This window comes from Typopeltis vanoorti, chromosome 13 (genome assembly GCF_054136105.1).
Source record: "Typopeltis vanoorti isolate ZY-2024b chromosome 13, IOZ_Tvanoo_1.0, whole genome shotgun sequence".
In the NCBI taxonomy this organism is placed as follows: domain Eukaryota; kingdom Metazoa; phylum Arthropoda; class Arachnida; order Uropygi; family Thelyphonidae; genus Typopeltis; species Typopeltis vanoorti.
Genome location: NC_143561.1, coordinates 84556696 through 84582352, shown reverse-complemented (window position 1 = coordinate 84582352; position 25657 = coordinate 84556696). Strand labels below are relative to the sequence as shown.

Sequence of the window (25657 nt, the reverse complement as noted above, 5' to 3'; positions counted from 1 at the left end):
GAGTGCTATGGCTATTTGCATTTAAAAAAAATGCCTATGGAGTTTTCAATAAAAATAAAAGAAAACAGAGATGCACAATGTAGCATATTCACATATTGTGTGACCTTGAAAAAAATAAGTTGCTTATTTGCTGTAACTAGCTATTACAGCTGTTTTGTATGAATTAGGATGAGAGAAATTAGAATGACTTCTGCATTCTCTCATCCTAAATAGTGATATAGGTATTTAATTTGGTGATATAGATATCATGACTAAATGCTGCTGCTAACACTGAATATAGCAATATTTTCCAAATAAAAAGCATTCTGAGTCAGTTTTTCAGATTTTTCCAGAAAATGCAAGAGAACATTTCCTGGTATTGGTATTTCATCTATGCATACAATTAAAAAAGATATCATCAATGAGAAAACATTATTGTGATAATACTCTATATTACCATTAATAATGCAGAACTATTTTATTAGTTAAACACATTTATTTTTGTATGTTGCAAGAAAGACGTTTGGCAACTATTTTTATCTTTAATTTTCACTTTATGAATTAATGAACTTTATAAACTAATGGACACTTTATTGGAGTATTTCATCCTGGAGAAGTAGGTTTTAATACCAGAGGCATAGGACAGGTTCAGTGATTAGAGGTGAAAGAGGAGAGTGTGTTCCAAATACTGAGTACTCTGGATGTTAGTAAAGCTGTGGGACTGGATGGTATTTCGCCACGGATTTTGAGAGAGAGAATGTGCTAAAGAACTGACAGCTCCATTGATCTGGCTTTTCAATGAAAGTCTGGTTACAGGAAAGGTACCCAAGGAATCGAAGGAAAGTAAGATAGTGCCATTGCATAAGGGTAATAACAGACTGAAAGTGCTTAGTTATAGGCCAGTTTGTGTTTCATCAATAGTTGTTAAGATCTTGGGGAAATTAGTGAGGGACAGCATACAGCATTGGGTAGATGAGGGTAATGTTATCTGTGAGAGACGACATGAATTTATTAAGGGGGCACTCTTGCTTTAGTAATATGATTATCTTTTATAATAAAGTGACAAGAGTGGTTGATGAGGGAAAGGCATATATGCCATTTAGTTTTGATTTTGCAAAGGCATTTGACAGGGTGCCACATGATAAGTTGATATTTAAGTTGCAGCACATGGGTTTAGATGTTGGGTTAGTCAACTGGATTCAGGATTGGCTGTCTGATAGGTTTCAAAGTTGTGTATGGTGTGGCAATATCAAGGAGGCAGAAGGTTACAAGTGGGGTCCCACAGGGCTCAGTACTGGGACTTGTATTGTTTAACCTTTATATTATTATTATTTCGGGCTACTCCAGGGAGTCCTTAGACTCATCGAGGGAGGCCCTAAACATCATGTCCACACAACTATTCGACATTCTCACAATATCTATTATACCTTGCCTTGAACTCGCTCACTGTCATAGCACCCACAACAGACTCTGGCAGCTTATTCCACTCATTTACCACTCTAAAAGTAAAGAACCCAGCTCTAACACCCCTGCTAATCACGCTCTTGCCCAGCTTCCATAGGTGTCCCCTAGTGTTCTCCCACCACCAGTCCTGATCTCAAAAATATCCTCTGAATTTATCCTATAGAATCCTTTTAGCAATTTGAATGTCTCAATCATATCTCCCCTTTTCTGCCTATCGACTAGTTTCTGCAACCCACAAATCTTCAACCTGTTCTCATATGGTTCATTCCATAGACCTGCTATCATCTTAGTCATTCGCCTCTGGAGCCTCTCCACCTCCTCCCCATCAAGAAGGAACCGAGGTGACCAAATCTGGGCACAGTAGTCGAGATGAGGTCTTATCAGCTCGGTACAGAGGTACAATAACTTGCTTGTCTCTGCTCATCAAGGTATTTTTCAACAACCAAGTGAGTTGATGAGCTGATTTAGCTACTTTTGCAATGTGCCCCCTAAACTTCATCTCCCTATCCACCAACACTCCCAAGTCCCTGGCCTCATCAATCGCTCGGAGTACAGTTCCACCAATGTGGTATACTGCTGTTAATCTTTTCACCCCAAAATGCATAACCTTACATTTTGTCACATTAAATTGACATCCATTCTCCTTAGCCCAGAACTCCAATCTATCTAAGTCATCCTGTAAGATTTTGACATCTTCTGCATTCACTATTGCCCTACCCAACTTTGCATCATCAGAGAACAAATGAACTGTTCCACTTAGATCCTTCCCTATATCGTTAATGAACAGATTAAACAGCAGTGGTCCAAGAACAGAACCCTGTGGCACACCACTAGTCACAGGCCGTCTTTTGGACTCTACTCCTGAATAAACTACTCTTTGATATCTCTCCTATTTATATCAATGACATTGTCAGTGGATTGCAGGGGGGGGGATATGAGGGGATTTGCAGATGATGTGAAGCTGGGAAGTGTTATTAGTAATAGTGCAGATGTAGCAGGGCTGCCACATCTGCACTAGGATTTGAATAAACTAGACAGATGGGCAAATGAATGGTTGTTCAGTCTATTCCTTCATACTGCTTCCCCATATACAATGCTCTAATATCTTTTGGAAAGCCAGTTACCAATCTGATCCGCTACTCTGATATCCAAAGCCACATGCTGCAACTTAAAAACCAACTTGTTGAGTGGCACCCTGTCAAATGCCTGAAAAATCCAAAAATTGACAGTATATGCATGCCTTACCTTCATTCACTGTTCTTGTTACTCTGTTGTAAAAGGTAACCAGATTACTAAAAACAAGAGCACCCTTTAACAAATCCATGCTGGCCTGCATAAACTATATTCCCCTTATCTGTCCAATTCTGTATACAAGTTCTTACTAATTTCTCCAAAATCTTAACAACTCCAGAAGAAATAAAAGGCCAAGTCAATGGCACAGTCAGTTCCACAGCACATTCCTTAAAACGTGGTGAAATTCTGTCTAGTCCTCCTGCTTTACTGACATTTTGCGTAATTAGTATTCAGAATATCATTTTCATTCATTTTTAACAGTTCGCTACACAATATCTTTCTAGGAATAAAGCTTGCTGTACTAGGATTCTATTCTATTCCCTCAGCCATATGGCTGGTAGGGGTAGCGATATGCTACCATACTAGGGAAATGATTATGAGCAAGGTGGTTTCCCATTGCCTTCCTTGGTGTACTATATACTATAATTGTAGTTTGTGTGTTCACGGAGCCGGTTTGCCTTCTTGCGGGATGAAAACCCCTGGATAAACTGGTGGAAAAAACTGCTGTCCACGCCTAAGACTGCCTAACTTGGCTATCGCTGAGGAAGATCCTTAAGCTCCTCACATCATCAATGGGAATCGAACCAAGGACGCTCCTTCCCCAGGCATATGGTTGCTAAGTGCAAAGGCACTAGGCTAACTGCACGGACTAGGATAAAATACTAATAAAGAATCATTAAATAACTCAAGTATGTCATCTGCATTGGCTACCCAAATCCAATCTCCATCCACTACACGGAGAAAAAATTCCTTGGGATTCTCCTTGTATTGCAGTGCTAGTCTCCTCTTATATTCTAATTTTTCTCTCATTACAATACTAGTCACTTTCCTAATTACTAGCTTGAGCCTTGTATTTCTCTTGCAACCATTCTCCACTTCTCTTTATATGTCTTCCATAATCTCTTTTTGATCCGTAATTCTCCTTTTATTTTTCTTGTCATCCATTTGACTCCAAATTGCTTTATCTTTTACTCGAGGTATACAATCTACCATTGCTGTCAACATTTTTTTCTTAAATATCTTCCATACACTTCCTTGAACCTCTTTCGTTCATTGTACTACTGCAAGCTGGTTTCTAAGTCTATAATAGTTGCCTGCCTTATAATTCAACATGAATTCCTTTTGCCTTGATACTTCTACATGCTTAGTCATCCTCCAATCAGGACTATATGGTCAATCTCATCAGCTGGGCAAGCATTACATCTTGGTCACAATCAGATCCTCTGATGCTATGACCAAATCCAAAACTCTTGACCTTCGTGTTCCCTCCACTATGTGGCGCCTAAGACAACTATTCCTGAAGAAATCTAAAAATTCACTTCCCTTAGTAGTGAAGTCTGCCACCTCTGCCCAGTTTATATTGTTATAGTTGAATTGTCCCAAAATGATCACTTGCTTTGTATTTGCCTAAATATTGGCCAAGTGGTTAGCATACCTGCTCTCCAGCCAACAAGTTGCAGGTTGGAATCCTGTTGTGGGCATGGATGTTTGTGATTACCTTTAGATGGGAGATGAATTTCATTGCCCAGTATGATACTACTGCCCTGCTTATTGGTGGTCTGAAGCGGCTTGAAGAAGTTCCATGTTTGCCCTCTAGAGCAGGGTTTCTGGACTTTGTAAAAATAAATAAAAATTACAAAAAAAATATAAAATTATAATATATATATATATATATATATATAATATATACTAACCTCTTTTTGTTTAAAACCAAGAATTTGGCTTAGATATGTGGACAATATATTCCTCATATGGGAGCATAGTATTGAGAATCTTCACAGGTTTCTCAACCACTTAAACACCTCCATCAGGATATAAAATTGACCATGGAGATTGAAGAAAATAGTTCCATCTGTTTCCTAGATGTTAAACTCACCAAGATGCCTGAATCAATAAAAGTCTCTATATTTAGAAAGCCAACACACACGGACAGATATTTGCATGTGTCCTCGCATCACCATCCAGCGCAAAAGTTGGGTATTATATCAACTCTTGCGAATCGTGCATGATCTGTACTGTCAGATGAAGAAGAACTAAAAAAAGAACTACAACATCTTAAATGGACCTTTAAAAACAATGGCTACTCTTTAAAAAGTATTAACAACCAATTATCCCACCGTCAACGTAGCAACGTAGAGACACAGGACGACTCCAAAGGTCATATCTCCTTGCCATATATCAGCACACTATCCATAAAGCTGAGTAGAATCCTAAAGAAGTTTAACATACAAACGTGCTTCTCGACTCTGCCAAAAATAAGATCACGTTTCAACAACTATAAACAATCTCACAACCTTCTACAATTCCCAGGTGTATACAAAGTCACATGTGAGTGTGGAAAAGCTTATTATGGCCAAATGGAGAAATCTATCCTCCTACGTCTCGAGGAACACCAGAGAGACATTGCTTACAAGAGAACCAGAGCTACTGCTCTATCGGGCCATGTCCTGTTTTCAATAAACACGAACAACGAAAGCCGCCAACGTGAAGTAAATTGGACAACAACTTCAAACCTACACATTTGCCATGATGAGGTAGAACACCGCATTGTAGAGTCAAAAGAAATCACCTTGGATCCTCTTCATATGAACAATAATCTCAGCTATAATTTGCCTGACTCTTTCAGCTCTACTATCAGATACTGGAGATCGCGTGGTTCCACACACGCACAAGTGTACAACAATAGAACTTTAACATGGACTATAGCACAAGTTCATAATAACTGTAATTCACAGTCGAATATTATAACTTTATAATTGTATAGCTTTAGAGTGTCTCAATGTTATTTTCAGTGTCTTTTAATATCTTTCTACGTTCTTAACGCCTGATGAAGTCAATCTCGACGAAACATGTTGCGTTTTTCAAATACATCTCATTTTGTTATAACTCTCGGGTTTTAGTCTATATTAAAAATGAACATATCCCAACCCCGAGTTAATAGTAGTAGTCATATAATATTTATCTGCCCTGATGCACTCACTTGGCCAGAAAACAACAGTTCCTCCAAATGCCTGCATCCTTTTGCATTCAGATGTCATCCATCTCTTTTATACAGCTCTCTTCTATCCTCAAATGTACTCCATGCATCCTCCATATGAGGAGGGGGGGGGGTCTGGAAAGTTCTGATAAACACCTAAAACAAAAATGATATTAAAGCAACTGACATAACCACAAGAAAGAACATATTTTAAAACCCTTTAATTGCGATGTTTCATTACTTTGTAATAATTTGTTCTATTTCTTTTAGGCTATATAAGGAGACATTAAAATTGCCGTATTTGCCGGCATATAAGATGCACTCTTTTCTTTGAAAATAGGTCTGAAAAACAGGGTGCGTCTTATATGCCGATACTCAGTTTTTTATTACTTTCATTTCTGGAAATTTTCTCTGTTTCGAGTTATGCGATTTCTTTCTTGCTTCCTTGTGGTGTGTGAGAGCATTCCAGTCACGTAGAGTTCAGTGGATCAAAAGGCTGGATGGATGAAGGAGGAATGAAGTTATGGATAGATAAAATTTGGTTTAGGCGCCCTGACGGACTGTTGAAGAAGTCTGCCCTGCTACTATGGGATCAGTTTTGTTCTCACAGAACAGAAGATGTTAAAAATAAACTGAAGGAATTGAAAACTCAGTTCGCTGTAATTCCAGGAGGTCTCACTAGTAAGCTTCAACCTTACTAGTTAGTTAGCTAACTAACTAACTAGTTAGTTAGTTAGTTAGTTCTTTCTGATGGCGTAACCTCAGATTTTGAGGTTACGCCATCAGAAAGAAGGAAGAGGTCTAGCATTTTGCAAGTTTGTGAGTAGGTCAAAGCTTCATGGGATGCTGTGAAAACAGAGACAGTGGTTAAATCATTTAAGAAGCGTGGTATCAGTAATGCACTGTATGGTACAGAGGAAAATTTGTTGTATGAGGACTCAGATTCTGATTTAGAAGAGTTTCAAGTGTCTCTTCATTTAGCTCTGGAGATGAATTTCTGGGTTTTCACAAAGATGAAAAGGTGGGTACTGTTTCCTAGCTAGATTAGGTATTTGTTGAAAGTAGACCTACTTATTACTTTATATTTGAAATACTGTAAATTCATTATAATATTCAGTTAAAGAGTTTTTTTTATGTGTACATAAAAAAATGTATGTGTACCTAAAAAAAAAAAAAAAAAAAAAAAAAAAAAAAAAAAAGTGTACAAAAAAGGGGGTTCGTCTTATATGCTGGCAAATATGGTAATTAATTTTTGTTCTAGGTGTCTATCACAACTTTCCACCCCCCGCTTCTCATATTTCAGACCTCTCTTTCTGGATATTCTCATTATCATCTCATTTCCTATCGCTGCATTTCTCCTTCATTCTGCATTATCATACTGGGACACTAACCGTCTTTCCTTGAATACATTTCTGCTATGCTATCCCTAACATCAACCTCAAATCATGTACTACATGATTCATGCTGCCTCTCAGGTCATTTGTACTAACCATTAGTCATCTTGTCTACATTTTCACCTCTGTTCACTGCCATTGCTACACGCTATCATTCTACCAGGCAAGTATTCCTTGGGCACTCTACTCTGCACATCCCAAATCATCTTATCTCCATATGTCAGACTCCAGATTCAGTCATCCTTCTCTCACTGACATAACTGACTCTTTCTGCTTCCAGTCTTTCTCCTCATTTCTATCCTTTGCTTCCACACACTCTTGACTTTCTCCAATTTCCTCTTGTTCCCTTCCTCTCCCATTCTCTCAAGTTCCTCTCTCCCTTGCTCCCTGATGCTCTTCTCTCATATGTACTCTCACTCTTCTCACACTAGCAACCTCTCCAGCCTCCTAATATCTTCATTCACCCTCCTCAACTTGAACTTCATTCCTTCCATCTCCTTTCTCAGCAGTTTTATTTCTCTCTGCATACATCCTGCTTTCTATTGATATTCACACACACAATAATGGCCATCAGATATACCATCTCTCTCTCTCTCTGCCACACTGTTCAATGTAAAGTACAGTGAAGTATAAGTTCTGCATCACTTCATCCCGAGTATTCTTACCTTCTGTAACATGCCCCCAATCAAATTACACTCACCTCACCAGCAGCAATATATGGTATAATCAAGAAACTAAAAAATAAAAAGGCTCCTGGACCTGACGGAATCACCAACATGGTGATAAAACTACCACATTTAGCTGTTGTTCATCTGACCAACATAATAAATTTCATCCTCTGCTTTAAACATTTCTCTTCTTGCTGGAAAGTGGAGGACATCATTCCAATTCATAAGACTGGAAAAGATCCTCACCTGCCCCAAAGTTACAGACAAATCAGCCTCACCTCAAATCTGGGTAAGATTGCTGAGAAAGTTATCCTTATGAGATTCCAAGCCTACGTACAAAAGTTAAACATTCTGCCTAATGAGCAGTTTGGGTTCCGTCAATTCCATAGTACCATGCAACAGATGCATAGACTTGTCGAATACATCTCCACAGGATTCAACTGGCATCACTGCACTGGAGCTGGTTTCTTTGACATAGCCAGTGCATTTGACAAGGTCTGGCATTATGGACTACTACATAAACTGATCTCAACTGGAATACCATTGGAAATGGTTCACTTAATCAAATCATACCTTGTTGACAGGCATATGCAAGTTAAGATTGGCAGTGCAGTATCAGCACAAAAGCACATCTTAGCTGGAGTCCCACAAGGATCCTTAGTGGCACCAATTGTTTTCCATATACATATGTGACATCCCACACAATCCATTGTCATCTATCAAAGCCCTTTATATTAGCTGCATCTCGCCACCAAGAAACTGCAAGAAAACCTACTACTGATTGAAAAATGGTTCATCGAATGGAGACTGCAAGTGAATCCTCAGAAGAATGTAGCCATGCTATTCTCCAGAAGACCAATGCTTCCTAAAGGAGACATTTTCCTATTCAACACTAAAATCCCATGGCAAACAGAGATCAAATACCTTGGTGTACTGCTGGACAGAAGGCTGACTTTCAACAGCCATATCAAGATTCTCTGTGTAAAGAGTGTAAATACATCAAAAGCCATTGCCTTGCCCAGCTCTATCCTCTGATCAATAGGAAGAACAGTAAGCTGAATACCAGAATCAAATTACTCACTATACTCACTTACGCTTCTCTGGCTTGGAGCCATACCACTGATTCCAATATTCTCAAGTTACAACGTGTGCAAAATAAATGTCTACGAATAATCCTTAATGCAACTTGGTTGGTACGAAATGTGCAGCTCCATCGGGACACAGACGTCTATATTTATACTTTCATGCAGATTATAGCAACAAAGTTCTTCTCAAAAGCATCTGTGCACCCTAACAAATTGGTTCAACTAGCTGTAAATTACGACGCAACAGTCTACTTCAAACACAAAAAAATAACCAAAAGCCATCTTAAACTCCAATTGTGACATTTAATCTCCAAGGCCACTCAGGGCGAGCAATTGGCTCACAAGTTTTTCCACTCACCGTTTTCTTACCAGACAGCGGGGAGTATGAAAAGCATTTGCTTCACCTTTTTTGCTAGTAATGTTGATCGTTGATCCTGAGTATTCTTGGTCTGGCTCCCACTGACGAGACCTCAAAAAAAGGTCGAAACTAGTTTGGGTAGTGACCTCCCCCCATAATGTATAACATCATACCTCTCTGCTAGGAGATGTTTTACATTATGGGAAAATACTAAGGACAGTGATCAGAGCTTACTCCACCACTACGAGTTGCCCTGTCATGGAAGGTTTGCTTACACTCGTATCTGCCGAAACTTTTATAGTCTCTATATTCAGCATGAATCTCTTGTAGTTTCTCTATTTGGTTTTGAAATAATGTTGGATTCAATATCCACTTAATTTCAATAATTTTGTATCACCAAAGTGAAGCTTTTTGGCTCTCTTTTTCAGTAAGTAAATGTTTTTATTATCAATGATATTACATATTTAACAGTTCAACTAAAATTTAAAATAGTTCAAATACAAACATACTTATAAGAATCTATTATTGTTAAAGAAGACAAAACAGTTTTCTCTTTAAGTCTTGATATCAAATAATTATAAGTTATCTATTTTTGTTTCTTTTATGTGATCCTATATATAATTTATCATAATTTAAAAAGTGAATTTCAGGTTGAAATTTACTGTTTAAAAGACAACGTTATTTCTTTTGCATTATGTTCAAAATGTGTCTCAATTATGTATTATCTAGGGGGAAATTCCATTTGGAATAAGCTTCAGAACAAATCGAAAGATGTAAAATTAAACTTTGAAGAAATTGAGCAGCTGTTTTGTCAGAAATCAGTTAGTTCCAAAGAAAAAAATAAAATGAAGCCTCAAAAGGAACCAGAAGAGGTCAGAAATTAATTTTTATTTTAATAAAGAAATATGCAAATTTTTGGCCATGTTACTGAGGAGGGAATAGATACGAATGAGATTTTATTTTATCCTTTTACTTGTAAATTTAGTTTGTCATAATTTTCTTAATTTTTTTTTTTTATCTATATTTATGTGATAAATTAATCTTGAATTTCATGCATCAGTAAATAATAATATAATAATGGTACTAAGGTTGGACGTTGTGGATGATCTATAGAGAATAATCCAAATTTATATTTTAATTTGCTCAGTATTTCTGAAAGGATCTTGTTTATACTTCAGATGCTGACTTATTTCATTATGCAGTCAGTTTATAGTGAAAGAAACCCAACATGGATGCATGTTGAACAACCCAATATTGTAGTGAAAAAAATGCAGGCAGGGTATGATCTGAAAAGTTGGCGTACTACCAAGTTAATATAGAGTACTATAAAATAAAATTAAAAAAATCTAAACTGTGAATATTAACATGAATAAAGTTTGAGGCTACATTGTGTTTATTTCTTGAATATTTATTCAAGTAAATTGCCAGCCTGGTTGGCCGAGTGGTTAGCATACCCGCTCTCCAGCTGTGGGTTCGAATCCTGCTGTGGGCATGGATATTTGTGATTGTCTGTGAAAATAGTGGTGGTGATCAGCGGTAGATGGCATTGGTGTAATTGAAGGTAGTTGCAGTTGGTGGAGATTGAGGGAGAGCACCTGCTCTACAACTCTCCATGAGTCTTTGGACTCCCTGGAGGCGTTACATAATAATAATGATAATAATAAATCCAAATTGCCTTAATTATGTACAAATCAATCCTCCCCCCCACACACACACACCAATTTCCATAATATTGTAATATTATGAAATAATTGATAATATAAAGGTGGCCAAAAATTAAATTTAACTATTTAGAGCATTATATATGACTGATGTTATTGTTTACATTGTAATAGTGATTCCAAAACCAAAACTTATTACACTGAAGACTTTAGACAAGATGCAGAAAATATTAAAAGTTTTTGATATTCTCACACAGTGAGAATTCACAATATAAAATGTTGTTATTCACAACATTTTGTGTTGTGAATAACAGATGAGAAAGAGCATAGAAGAAGAAGAAGAGTGGAAAATTCTTATGTTATAGAATGTTTGATATAAAACTTTGTAAGTTCAGTGATAAATAATCTGGGTTTTAACAGCATGGAATACAGAAGAAAAGAAAATCTTAACTTGCATATTTTCATTCATGTAGTGCAAATTATACCTTTAATTGGGATAAGGTCATCTACTCCTCACACCCTTCATCACCACATCCTTACATAACTTCCAGAGATAGCTTCTGGTTCTTGCCCTCTTCACTTCACTCTTTTTATAATCCCATTGGGATTAATCTGATAAAAATCCTCTCACTAAGTCAAAAAGCTCTATCATATCAACTCTTTTCCTCCTATCCACTAAACTCTGCAATCCACATTTCTTCAACCTCGCTCCACAACCAACATTCCAAAGTCCTGATATTATCTTAATCACTCATCTATGAAACCTCTTCAGTGTTTCCACATCACAATGAAAACCAGGTGATGAAATTTGTGCACAACAGTGCAAGTGTAGTCTGCCCAGTGCTTTATACAGTGGTATAACCACTTCCTTTTCCCTACATGTTAGAGTACTTCTTATCATAGCAGCACTACAATGTGCAGTCTTTGAACACGTGCAATATGCTCTCTAAACTTCAGTCTACTATCAGCCATCACTCTGAAATCTCAAACTTCATCCACTTCCTTGAGTACGATACTGTCAATATAGTACACAGCCTTATATTTTTGTACTCCAAAATGCAACACCTTGCACTTATTAATATTAAAACTACAACTCCACTCCTTTGTCCAAGTAAAAAGTCTATTCAAATCTTCCTGAAGGGAATTAATATCAGTAGTGTTACTTATAATTCTTCCCAACTTTGCATCATCAGCAAATAACTGAAGATCCCCCAGTAAGTCCACATGATATATCGTTTACAAACAAGTTAAACAGCAGTGGCTCAAGAACAGAACTCTGTGGCACGTCACTGGTTACCCTCCTTTTTGGAACACTGCTCCATCATGCACAACTTGCTGATATCGTTCAGAGTGCTAATCTCTGTTTCATCTAACCATTATACTATCTATTCCCATCCTCTGCAGCTTGTACACCAACTTATCATGTGGTAATCCATCAAATGATTTTGCAAAGTCCAAGAATATCACTGTATGTGATTTTCTCTTATCTAACCTACTTGTTGCCCTATCATAAAATGCAAGTAAATTGCTAAAACAAGACCTGCCCATTACAAATTCATGCTGGCCATCATAAATGGGTTACAAAGGTAATTAATGTGAAGTCGTTAGCCTCTCTATACAAGTAGTTATTTGCTATATACAAGTAGTTCAGTTATTTGCTGATGATGCAAAGTTGGGAAGAATTATAAGTAACACTACTGATATTAATTCCCTTCAGGAAGATTTGAATAGACTTTTTACTTGTCTATTTGAGAATGTAGTTCATGTGCAAAGTTTATTTGCTTCCGCTTGGACGAAGGATAAAACAAGAATATAATATCTTTGCAGGTTTAATTTAAATATACTTACATCATATCAAGATCAAGAAATCTGTACAGCAATCCCTCGATTAGTGCTTAATTTTTTTTCTATACCCAAATTCTATTAGTACGCCTATATACATCTTAAAAATAAATGTTCTTCTTCTTCTTCTTCTTCATGTAGCTTCCTCAGTGAGAGGGTGCAGCACCATGTCCTTCCAGTTCTCTCAGTTGGGGACTTTCCTTTTTGTTTCTGAATAGCCATGTGATCCTATCCATGATCTTATATCTTCAAGCCATGTCCTTTGTTTTTTGACTCTTGTTTTCCCATAATTTTTCCTTCTAAAACTGTTAGTATCCTCTGTTCTGTTGAACCTCTCAGTACATGTCCTGCCAATCTCATCTTTCTCTGGATCATTTCCTGTAATAAAGATCTCTGTATTCTCATTCTCTATAGGACATCTCTATTTGTCACGTGTTCTGTCCATGAGATTTTCAGAACTCTCCTATAGCACCACATTTCAGAAGCCATTATCTGTTGTCTTACTCTCTTCTTGAATATCCAGGTCTCACTTCATATGTGAAAACTGGCCATACTAATGTTCTTATCATTCTTTTCTTTGTCTCGATACTCACACAGAACGTCTGAGCAGATCTTTATTTTTCCAGAAGGCATCTTTAGCTATGGTTGTTCTTATTTTTATTTCTTTATCTTGCTTTCCATCTACAGTAAAGTAGGTGCCTAAATATTTGCATTCTGTTGTATGTTCAATTTTCATATTGTTTATGAATATTTCTGGCTTGAATCTGTTTTCTTTTGAGATTTTCATAAATTTGGTCTTTTTTGCATTTATATCTAATCCAAATTCTTTACCTTCTTCAATTAGTAGCTGCAGAAATTTGATTAATTTGTTTCTGTTTTCTGCTCTTAGAATGGCATCGTCAGCATATCTAAGATTGTTGTATTTTATTCCATTGATACTAATTCCTATTTTTTGTTTTTCAATCTTTTTCATCACTGTCTCACTATAGATATTAAATAGATTTGGTGAGAGGATACAACCTTGTCTAACTCCTCTTTTTATTTTCACTACAGAAGCCTTAGAATTAAACAGCTGCATTTTCTGTTTGGTGTAAATCATTTATATAATCTTAAGTACATGAGCTTCTATGGCAAATTCATCTAATATATTGAACATTTTATTATGTTTTACCCAGTCAAAGGCCTTCTGAAAGTCTGTGATGCATATGTAAATGTTCCTATTTCTTTCAAGTGATCTTTCTATTAGTATTTTTAGTTCCAGGATAGCATTAATGGTTCCCATTCTGCTTCTGAAGCCTTTCTGTTGTTCACTCAATTCACCAATTAAGGCTCTTTCAATTTCTTTGTTAACATTGGTTAAAATAATTTTAGATGCATGGGATATTAGGCTCACAGTTCTATAATCCTCACAATTTTGTGCATTATTTTTCTTTGGAATTTGTATGCAGATAGATGTTGTAAAAACTTTAGGTAATTCATATAAAACTTCAAATAATCATAAGATGTGAAGATGAACTCCAAAAATCAATATATGCCTTAAATATAAGTGCAAAAAATTTGGAATTCCAATATCAACAGACAAAACAAAAATCATGGCTTTTAAAGGACCATTTTCAGAAGTAAAATCATGATTGAAAATAAAATTTTAGAACAAATTAACTGCTTCAAATACCTTGGATGTGCTGTACCTATATACAAAAGAAGCTTACATTGATATCAAATTTTCAAAGGATAACAGGAATTATCAATAATATTTCCAAACCTAACCAAGTTCAAAAGCATAAAAGAATAAGAGTTTATAAAGTTTTGGCAAGACCTTCTCTACTATACGGAAGTGAATTATGAACCATAAAAACTGTAGAATCAAAAATAATAGAAACTGGAGAAATGAAATCCCCATGAAGGACAGCAGGCTATACTCTCTGGGACAAAAAAAAAAAGCACAGAAATACATAGTATTTCTGCTATGTCCAATACCAAGTCTAAAAATAGACCCGGTATTGGACAAAGTATGAATGCCAAATATTGAAAGAAGATTGAACACATCGAAAGAATGGACAGAAACCTGTCTTGAAAGACAGTGTGCCCATTTCTAGTATGTAATCTACTGTCATCTATACTTTATTCGACCTAGATTCCATTAGTAGTTGTGGATGTACATATTATCATGTGTAAACATACATACATATATTTCTCTGTTGATAAACCTGTTTACTCCATAACATATATCATTGTAGTTATTCAGTACTGTTTTTTTTTCTTTTTCTTTTTGCTATATTTGCCATTTCGCTGATGATGCAAAGTTGGGTAGGGCAATAGTGAATACAGAAGATGTCAAAGTCTTGCAGGATGACTTAGATAGATTGGAGTTCTGGGCTAAGGAGAATGGATGTCAATTTAATGTGACAAAATGTAAGGTTATGCATTTTGGGGTGAAAAGATTAGCAGCCGTATACCACATTGGTGGAACTGTACTCCAAGAGATTGATGAGGCCAGGGACTTGGGAGTGTTGGTGGATAGGGAGATGAAGTTTAGGGGGCACACTGCAAAAGTAGCTAAATCAGCTCATCAACTCGCTTGGTTGTTGAAAAATACCTTGACGAGCAGAGACAAGCAAGTTATTGTACCTCTGTACCGAGCCTTGATAAGACCTCATCTCGACTACTGTGCCCAGATTTGGTCACCTCGGTTCCTTCTTGATGGGGAGGAGGTGGAGAGGATCCAGAGGCGTGTGACTAAGATGATAACAGGTCTATGGAATGAACCATATGAGAACAGGTTGAAGATTTGTGGGTTGCAGAAACTAGTTGATAGGCGAAGGAGGGGAGATATGATTGAGACATTCAAATTGCTAAAGGGATTCTATAGGATTAATTCAGAGGATATTTTTGAGATCAGGACTGGTGGTGGGAGAACTAGGGGACACCTATGGAAGCTGGGCAAGAGTGTGGTTAGCAGGGGTGTTAGAGCTGGGTTCTTTACTTTTAGAGTGGTAAATGAGTGGAATAAGCTGCCAGAGTCTGTTGTGGGTGATATGACGGTGAACGAGTTCAAGACAAGGTATGATAGATACTGTGAGAATGTAATTGCATAGTTGTGTGGACATGATGTTTAGGGCCTCCCTCGATGAGTCTAAGGACTCCTGGAGTCGCTCGAAATAATAATAATAATAATAATAATATTGTATTTTCCACTTCCACTCTTGAAGGACACAGTTCCTCTGCTACCATCTTCCTGTCTTTTCAGAAAATTCTATATCCTACCATTTCAAGTCCTTACAGTATATCATCCTCAGTTAACCGAGGTTCACTTATGCCAATTATCTTTGGACGTACTGATTTGACAATGCCAAACTCAGCCCCTCTTTTTCTGATACTCCATATGTTGGTATACAAGCATAGCAATTCTCCACTCTTTGAGGCCATCCCATCAAGATAATTAATCTTTCTGCTATAGTGCACTTCTCTCTTCATTCTGACCATTCCTGTTTCCCTGATCCGACTCTGATTTTGATTCATATGCTTATCATCCTTATCTCAATTTGCACTGTATCACTTTGCCCTGCTATAATCATTTCCTCACCTTTATATCCATCCTCTTCCTGTCCTTCTACAACCTACTTTTCACCTTCTCTCTCACTCTGACTCTTAGCAGTACTGATTTCATATGAACCCTGTATACTCTTAGTAAACAACAGTTGCTTCAAATGACCAACACCAAACTCATTCACATACGTTCCATCAGCTTTGATCCATTCAAAATTTCCTTAGAATTCATTCTATACATTCACAAAATGAACACTCTCTGTCTGGCAATTCAGCCATCTTGTAATTCAATATCATTGCTCTTCTTCTCAGTTCACTACTGTCATATCTATTCAACTAATCACTTTCCCAATGGAACTATTATCCTTAACTTCCCACAACTCACCAAATGGTGTTTATAGGATAAATAGCACCTGTGAATAAGTTAAGTTAAACTTATGCACCCACATTTTATTGTAATTGCAAGTGTTTTTTGTGCAAAATAAACAGCAAACGGAAAACTAACAGAGGGTACTAAGGAACAGATTACTTCCACAACTTGTAAGTACCCATAGTCGGTCAAATCAGTTATTTTTTTAAAATAAAAAAACAGCCACGTGAAAGCACCTGCTATGCCTGCCAAGTAAAGTAAAGATGGCGGTAACAAAGGCCAACAATGAAAGATTACATAGAGTCCCATCAGCGTAGCGCTACCGGTCACCAACAAACCAAATGCCAAAATGAAGTGCCGTAGCTGTGAAACTGAAGTTACTGAAAGTAAAAAAGTATATTGTGCAATTTCTGTTGCTACTGGCTACATACTTCCTGCACGAAAATAGATGAATCGGTGCACAAGCTTTTTACCAATCTCAACCAGTCTTACTTCTGTATGATGTGCCTCCCTTCCATAAAACAGCTACTAAACCCAGGCAAACGAGTTGAAAAACCTCAAACGGCATCTTAATACCATGATTGATACCTTCTCCTCCAAAATCCGAAAGTTGGTAATTAAGCTCGAGATACTCGATGACCAGTGCCCGATTGCAACTGCACAAGTGCCCGCTAACAAACTTCGCAAACTATTTGCATCAATGGTACATGAGTCACTCGAGGCCGAAAATAGGAGACTCAATGCCTTTATCCTGAACTTTTCAACGGAAAATGGTAAATCATTAAAAGATGTCGGCAAACTAGCAGGAGCATGCAACTTTGATTCCAGAAATATTGTCAAATGCCATAGTTTCGGACCATAAACAAAAGAAAGGACGGAACGAACTTTCCATGTCTCATGAAAGTGACCTGTGACACACTGACAAACTAATCCTAATTTATAACAGCAATAAACAAGCTAAAGGACACTTCTCCCCCCCCCCCCCCAGTCATGCCATGCATATGTGCACGACCTGATTTAACTTTTGCCCAGAGAGAACAAAGACGCCAACTCCGAAGACGACTAGAAGAGAAACACCAAAAGATTTGTTTGTTTGATAGACTACAAATAAACCAAACTAGTGCAAAAATCAAGTGATGCCACTTATAGCTAACAAAGAGACCAGTATAAAGGCACTGCATAGGAAACATGTAAGATCTTTGCGTCAGATCCATCCCTCACAGAACTTTGCACATCCACTTCACCAACATCCATGGCCTCAACACCAACCTAATAGTATAATAGATTTAGTTTAATCCTTTATCCCAGTGAGAGCAAACAAAGTTTGCGCCTGAAAATATCTTCAGGACTAAATATAGTGTTGTACTATCTTATCTTATCCAGTAAGTAGTGCAACACCTAGGCAACTCGTGGCAAAGGTGGAGCAAGCTACCAGGCACTTCTAACCCAGTATCTCCCATAATGCAAAACACATTTCCTATGTGGATATGTATACTGTTATGCATTAAAGGGATTGGCCATCTACCCAGACTAGTTTCGACCTTTATTGAGGTCTCTTCAGTGGGAGCCAGGCCCAGAGCTGGAGATACCAGGCAGAAGCAGTAGCAAGTCATCTGTGCCTATGGGAGTTGCCAAAAGGTTTATCACCTTTTTTTAAAAATTACTCTGGATTTAGAGAAAGATGTTGAAAATTTATTTATCACTAGGTTAGACTATAATAGATTTAGTTTAATCCTTTATCCCAGTGAGAGCAAACAAAGTTTGCGCCTGAAAATATCTTCAGGACTAAATATAGTGTTGTACTATCTTATCCAGTAAGTAGTGCAACACCTAGGCAACTCGTGGCAAAGGTGGAGCAAGCTACCAGGCACTTCTAACCCAGTATCTCCCATAATGCAAAACACATTTCCTATGTGGATATGTATACTGTTATGCATTAAAGGGATTGGCCATCTACCCAGACTAGTTTGCACTACTTACTGGATAAGATAGTACAACACTATATTTAGTCCTGAAGATATTTTCAGGCGCAAACTTTGTTTGCTCTCACTGGGATAAAGGATTAAACTAAATCTATTATAGTCTAACCTAGTGATAAATAAATTTTCATCACCAACCTAATAGTGTCCACTACTATCTGCAGTCCACCAAACCCCACCTACTCTTTTTAACAGAAACTCAAATCTCACCTTCCCCCAGCACTATCCATCTCAACCTTCCTAACTATGCTTTATTTAACTCCTTTTGACCCAAGGGCATATATCGCCCAACTTCGACCTTCTTTGACTGAAAATATCCCTCACCCACTCAGTCAAATTCATCTTCTGTCTCTATCACTCTCCTAATAACACCAACCACTCTGAGCTCTTTCATTTCCTCTCCTTAAAAGTTGATTTTCTCCAGTCCCACTCTCATAACAGTGAAATCATCCTCCTGGGTGATTTTAATGTCCATAAGACCAGTTGGCTTTCCACCTCCAGTTGTACAGATCCTGCAGGCAGAGATGCTAAAACATTTGCCATTACTAACGACCTTACACAAATTGTTCAAAAACCAACCAGAATACCAGATAACCCAAATCACTCCCCAAATACCCTAGATCTCTTCCTTACCAGTGACCCTTCCAAATATGCAGTGAATATAGTGAATCCCCTGGGTAATTCTGACCACAACCTAGTTCTAATCCCCCCCCCCCATGCAGAAACGCTTACACAGTCGCTCCCACATGAGTAGGTTGGCATTATAACAGTGCCAATTGGGACAGTCTCTGAGACTACTATGCTTCATTCCCATGGTTGGATTATTGTTTCCACTCTTCCAGTCCAAACATATGCACCAAACTTATCACCACTGGCATGAAAATATACATTCCCCACACTATTCTGAACTGCCGTCCCCCTATCTAAACCTTGGTTCTCCAAAAGATATGCCAAGGCTGTACAAATGAAAAATCAGGCATATCACAACTGGCTCAAATCAAGAACCCATCCTCCTTCGATGCCTATACTGAAGCCTGAAACAGATGCAAGAAAATTATCAATGCTTTAAAAACAGAATTTGAATGGGCAGGAAGCTGGCAGCCTGTTCAAATGGCAGCCATGCCTCAACACCAACCTAATAGTGTCCACTACTATCTGCAGTCCACCAAACCCCACCTACTCTTTTTAACAGAAACTCAAATCTCACCTTCCCCCAGCACTATCCATCTCAACCTTCCTAACTATACTTTATTTAACTCCTTTTGACCCAAGGGCATATATCGCCCAACTTCGACCTTCTTTGACTGAAAATATCCCTCCCCCACTCAGTCAAATTCATCTTCTGTCTCTATCACTCTCCTAATAACACCAACCACTCTGAGCTCTTTCATTTCCTCTCCTTAAAAGTTGATTTTCTCCAGTCCCACTCTCATAACAGTGAAATCATCCTCCTGGGTGATTTTAATGTCCATAAGACCAGTTGGCTTTCCACCTCCAGTTGTACAGATCCTGCAGGCAGAGATGCTAAAACATTTGCCATTACTAACGACCTTACACAAATTGTTCAAAAACCAACCAGAATACCAGATAACCCAAACCACTCCCCAAATACCCTAGATCTCTTCCTTACCAGTGAACCTTCCAAATATGCAGTGAATATAGTGAATCCCCTGGGTAATTCTGACCACAACCTAGTTCTAATCCCCCCTCCCCATGCAGAAACGCTTACACAGTCGCTCCCACATGAGTAGGTTGGCATTATAACAGTGCCAATTGGGACAGTCTCTGAGACTACTGTGCTTCATTCCCATGGTTGGATTATTGTTTCTACTCTTCCAGTCCAAACATATGCACCAAACTTATCACCACTGGCATGAAAATATACATTCCCCACACTATTCTGAACTGCCGTCCCCCTATCTAAACCTTGGTTCTCCAAAAGATGTGCCAAGGCTGTACAAATGAAAAATCAGGCATATCACAACTGGCTCAAATCAAGAACCCATCCTCCTTCAATGCCTATACTGAAGCCTGAAACAGATGCAAGAAAATTATCAATGCTTTAAAAACAGAATTTGAATGGGCAGGAAGCTGGCAGCCTGTTCAAATGGCAGCCATGCCTTTTGGTCTCTTGCCAAGGCAATTGGTCGTAACTTTGGACTGGTGTTCAAGGCTAGCTGGTGAAAGGATGTACTGTCGGAGAGCTCCTGAAAGATTTGTGAATTTTGTTGATTTATTAATATTTTGTTAGAATTAATTGTGTAATTTTAGTATATTGTTGTAGTTTTGTTAGTGTAGTTAGTGTACTAAAGTGTTTTATAACATAATCTATGTCGGGAAGTCGCCGCTAGAGGGATTCGTAGTGTGTAGTGTTTGTGAAAGCTCCAGATAAGATAAGCGTTATTTTCAGTTATCGTTGATAAATTTACTTTAATATTGCGTAGTTTTGTTTGCTTTGCGTATCTTAGTGCGTCTGTTTGTGTGTTTTTGGTGTTTATAATTTGTAATTTGATAAAATACGTTACTAGTAAGTATGGCTCCAGTACGAAGGAAAATGGCGGCCAGTAATGATGGTTCGCCATCTTCTTTCAAGAACGGTAATGTAAAGGAGATGATTCAGTGTACCATCTGCGAAATGTACGCTTTGCGGAGTGCGGTCAGAGTGTAGTTAGATGATGATAAAGGAGTGAATGTGTGTAGAAAATGTAGGGAGAATGAGGAATTGAAGTGTATTTCGGATCGTGAGTGTGATATTTTTTGTCAAACTTCAGAATGAAGAAAATAGGGATATGACAAGAAACGGTGAGGTTGTACCACAGAATTTTGAGAGTGTGAATGATAGTATTAATGGTTTTACAGAGAATAAAAAAGATGAGATAGATGCAATGAGTGAGATCGCGTTGTTGAATGGTGCGATACAAAGGGCAAAACAGCAGCTAGAACGTATGAGCAAAAGTCGACTGAATGAACCAAGCAATAATAAAAAGTATGACAGGAAAAATAGGTGTATGAGTGTGAACATGAACAAAATGAAGGATAGAATGCTCTATGGAGACTCGTTAGTATGAGGTGTATTAGTAGAGGATTGGACAAAATCGTACCAACCTGGTGTGACCATAAAGGATGTAACTGAGTCTATTAGAGAGCAAAAGGAAAGGGTGAAAGAAATAACTGTTGTGGCAGGTACGAATGATTTGAAAGGAGATAAAATGGAAATGATAGAAGACCTGAATGAATTGTTTGAGGTAGCAAAAGAAAAGAGTGAGAGAGTTAGAATGATTAGTCTTTTGCCATGGTATGACAGTGAAATGTTTAAAAGGAGGGCCATAATTGAGGATGACTTTATGCGTGGGTTATGTATGACGAGTGGTGTGGAATTTGTGGATGTGCGGAGTGAGTTCGATGGGTGAAAGGATCTATATAAGATGGATGGCTTGCATTTGAATGGTTACGGTGTAAGGAGACTTGAAAAAGTGTTGCTGAATGTAATGGATGTGCAAATTCAGGGAAACTAGATTTATTAAGGGGGGGGGGGTATACAGTCCTTAGGGAAGCCGTTGAATGTATGAATGAATATAATAATGCCCGAGCGAATAAGGACAACAAATCAGAGTGGGATAGTTAATATAAGGCTTCAGCGTAGGGTTGGGGCTAAATGGGGTCTTAAATTCATGTACATTAATGCTAGGAGTATTAGGAACAAGAAGGAAGAGTTTTTGGCCATGGTTGGCACTTCCAGACCACAGGTTATTGGTATTATGGTATTACTGAATCATGGCTGACTGTAGATGATATAGCTAGTGGTATTGAATGTGATGGGTATGGTGTGTTCAGGAATGACAGTGAGAATAAAATGGGGGGAGGAGTATTGTTGATGATAGCTGATGAGCTACAGCCAAGGAGAATAGAAGTTGAATTGCAGGATAGAGAAAAGAGCACATTTGAGGCCATTTGGTGTGAGATTGTGGCTAGCAGAACTAAATATACAATTGGGTGCTGCTATAGACCAGGTGATGGAAAAGATGGTGGTGACAGTATGCACAAGCAAATAGAAGAAATGGGTGGAAGGAGGGTAATTATTATGGGAGATTTCAACTATGGTCGCATTGATTGGAGTGAGGAGAGGACACACACGGGAGGAAGGAATTGGATTTTATGCGGTTATTAAGGGATAACTATCTGCGACAGCATGTAATGGAAAATACTAGGGGTCAGAGAGTGCTTGACCTAGTAATTACATATAATAATAGAAAATACTAGGGGTCAGAGAGTGCTTGACCTAGTAATTACATCTGAGGATTTGGCTGTAACAAATATGACCACATTGCCACCAATTGGTGAGAGTGATCATAGGGTCTTGACTTGGGAGGTGGCTAAAGGTGTGGAATTTATAATTAAGACAGGGTACATGTGGAATTATCGGGCTGGAAAGTATGACAAGCTTAGGAGTTTGATTGGTTCAGTGCCATGGCATGTACAACTGCAAGGACTAGAAGTTGATAGTGCATGGGAGGCAGTTAAGAAGTGTTTGCATGAAGCAATGGCTGACTGTATACCTAGAGTCCGAATAATAAATCAAGTAGGGGTTAAATGGATGAATAACACCATTAAGCTTGAGCTTCAAAAAAAGAAACAACTGTTGAGGGAATTTAAGGAGAAAGGTGACCGGCAGGCACATGAATGGTATAAAGTACAGGCCAGAATAGTAACGAGTGTGGTAAGAAAAGCCAAAGCGGATTATGAAAGAACATTAGCCATGCAGGCTAAAGTGAATCCCAAACAGTTTTTTGATATGTTTCAAGTAAAAGAAAAAATGTACATGGCAGAATGATTTTAAAGAATGCCAATGGTAGGGAGGTAACTGAATCAGTTGAGATAGTTGCGTACTGAGTGAGCACTTTGCAAGTATATATCATCTAGGTGGTGACATTGCAGAAACAAAGAAACCAGTAGATTATACAGGAATTGTGGTGAATGAAGTGGAGGTGAGTAGTCTATTGCATAACCTCAATGTCAATACATCCGTGGGATTGGATGGTATACCACCTCGTGTTGTACGAGAAGCAACTAAAGAATTGCTAGTCCTTCGACCATTTTGTTTAATTTGAGTCTTGGGTCTGAGTTAGTCCTGAGGGGGTGGAAAGAGGGGAAAATAGTTCCACTGCATAAAGGTGGTTCCAAGACTGATGTTGTAAATTACTGGCCGATTAGCATATCAGGAATCATTGTCAAGGTCTTAGAGAAATTAGTCAAGAAAAGAATACAGGATTGGATAGATGAAAATGGGGTATTGTATAGGGGGACAACATGGTTTTGTGAAGGGTAGATCATGCCTCAGTAACTTGCCCACGTTTTATAACACAGTGACGGCTGCACTGGATAGGGGAAATGGGTTTAGTGATACTACTGGACCTTGCCAAGGCCTTTGACAGGATACCACATGGAACCCTAATCAGTAAACTGGAGCAGATGGGGATAGGTATAGGGTTGGTGAGATGGATAGGAGGGTGTTGAAGGAGAGATACCAAAGAGTGGTTTATGTAGGAGTGGAGTCTAAAAGATGGCTTGTGACTAGTGTGCTGCAGGGCTCTGTTCTTGGACCACTGCTTTTGAATCTGTTCATCAATGATATTGGAAAGGATTTGAGAGGAAGTGTTCACTTGTTTGCTGATGATGCAAAGTTGGGTAGAGCAATTGTGAGTGTACAGGATGTCAAAATTTTACAGGATGATTTGGATAGTTTGGTGGACTGGGCTAGGAAAAATGGATGTCAATTTAATGTGGCATAGTGTAAGGTTATGCACTTTGGAGGTGAAAAGAATAGCAGCAGTATATCGCATTGGTGGAACCGTACTCCAGGAGATTGAGGCCAGGGATTTGGGATTGTTGGTGGATAGGGAATTGAAGTTTAGGGGGGCACATTGCAAAAGTGACTAAAACAGCTCACCAAATCACTTGGCTTCTGAAAAATACTTTAACATGCAGAGACAAACAAGTTGTTGTTCCTCTGTATCGAGCCTTGATAAGACCCCATCTGGACTACTGTGCCCAGTTATGGGCACCAGGGTTTCTTCGTGATGGAGAGGAAGTGGAGAGGATCCAGAGACGAGTGATCAAGATGATAGAAGGTCTGTGGATTGAACCTTATGAGAATAGGTTGAAAATTTGTGGGTTGCAGAAATTGGACGATAGGCGAAGGAGGGGTGATATGATTGAGACATTCAAATTATTGAAGAGTTTCTATAAGATTGATCCAGAAGATATTTTTGAAAATATGACTGGTGGTGGTAGGACTACGGGGCCATGCATGGAAGCTGGGCAAGAGCGTGGTTGACAAGGGAGTTAGAGCTAGGTTATTTACTTGGAGAGTGATGAATGAGTGGAATAAGCTTCCAGAGTGTGTTGTGGGCACTACGACCGTGAATGAGTTCAAGGCCAGGTATGATAGATACTGTGTCAAAGTGGAATAGTTGTTCTTAACATGATGTTAGGGCCTCCCTCGATGAGTCTGTCTACTCCTTGAAGTTACCCGGAACAATAATAATAATAACAACTTTTGCCCTACACTATTCCCCCCCCCCCCACATCATACCCAGATGGCTTATTTTAGTAATCTAATTTCCTTTTATATTAAAGTAACAGGAGTAGCTGATGAGGGAAAGGCATATGCTATTATTTGATTTTACAAAGGTATTTGATAGGGTGCCACATGATAAACTGATATTTTAATTATTATTATTATTATTATTATTTGACACCTCCAGGGAGTCCAAAGACTTGTCGAGGGAGAGTGTGCCAACAGCATCGAACGATTGGTCCCCTTCAAACTACTAACCGTGCTCAAACTTACTTAACTGAGCTATTAGTAGCAGAGACTCTACCAATCGACCAACCTTTGCCGGCTGCCATATAGGTTTGGATATCAGACAAGCGAATTGGATTGGCTGACTGATACGTATCACAGTTAGTTGTGTATGAGGGAGCAGTACTAAGGAAGGAGAAGGTGACAAGTGGAATCTCTCAGGGCTCATTATTGGGACC

The 25657-nt window shown here is 38.3% G+C and overlaps 1 protein-coding gene across 1 annotated transcript in view; it reads left to right on the top strand.

The window, feature by feature from the left end:
* Nucleotides 1-25657, top strand: part of LOC150100324 (inverted formin-2-like) — a 319787-nt gene that overhangs the window by 173692 nt on the left and 120438 nt on the right. Inside the window, exon 7 of the mRNA XM_090402638.1 lies at nucleotides 9948-10090. Within this exon, the coding sequence (XP_090258764.1) occupies nucleotides 9948-10090 (143 nt within the window). The remainder of the gene's footprint in view (nucleotides 1-9947; nucleotides 10091-25657) is intronic.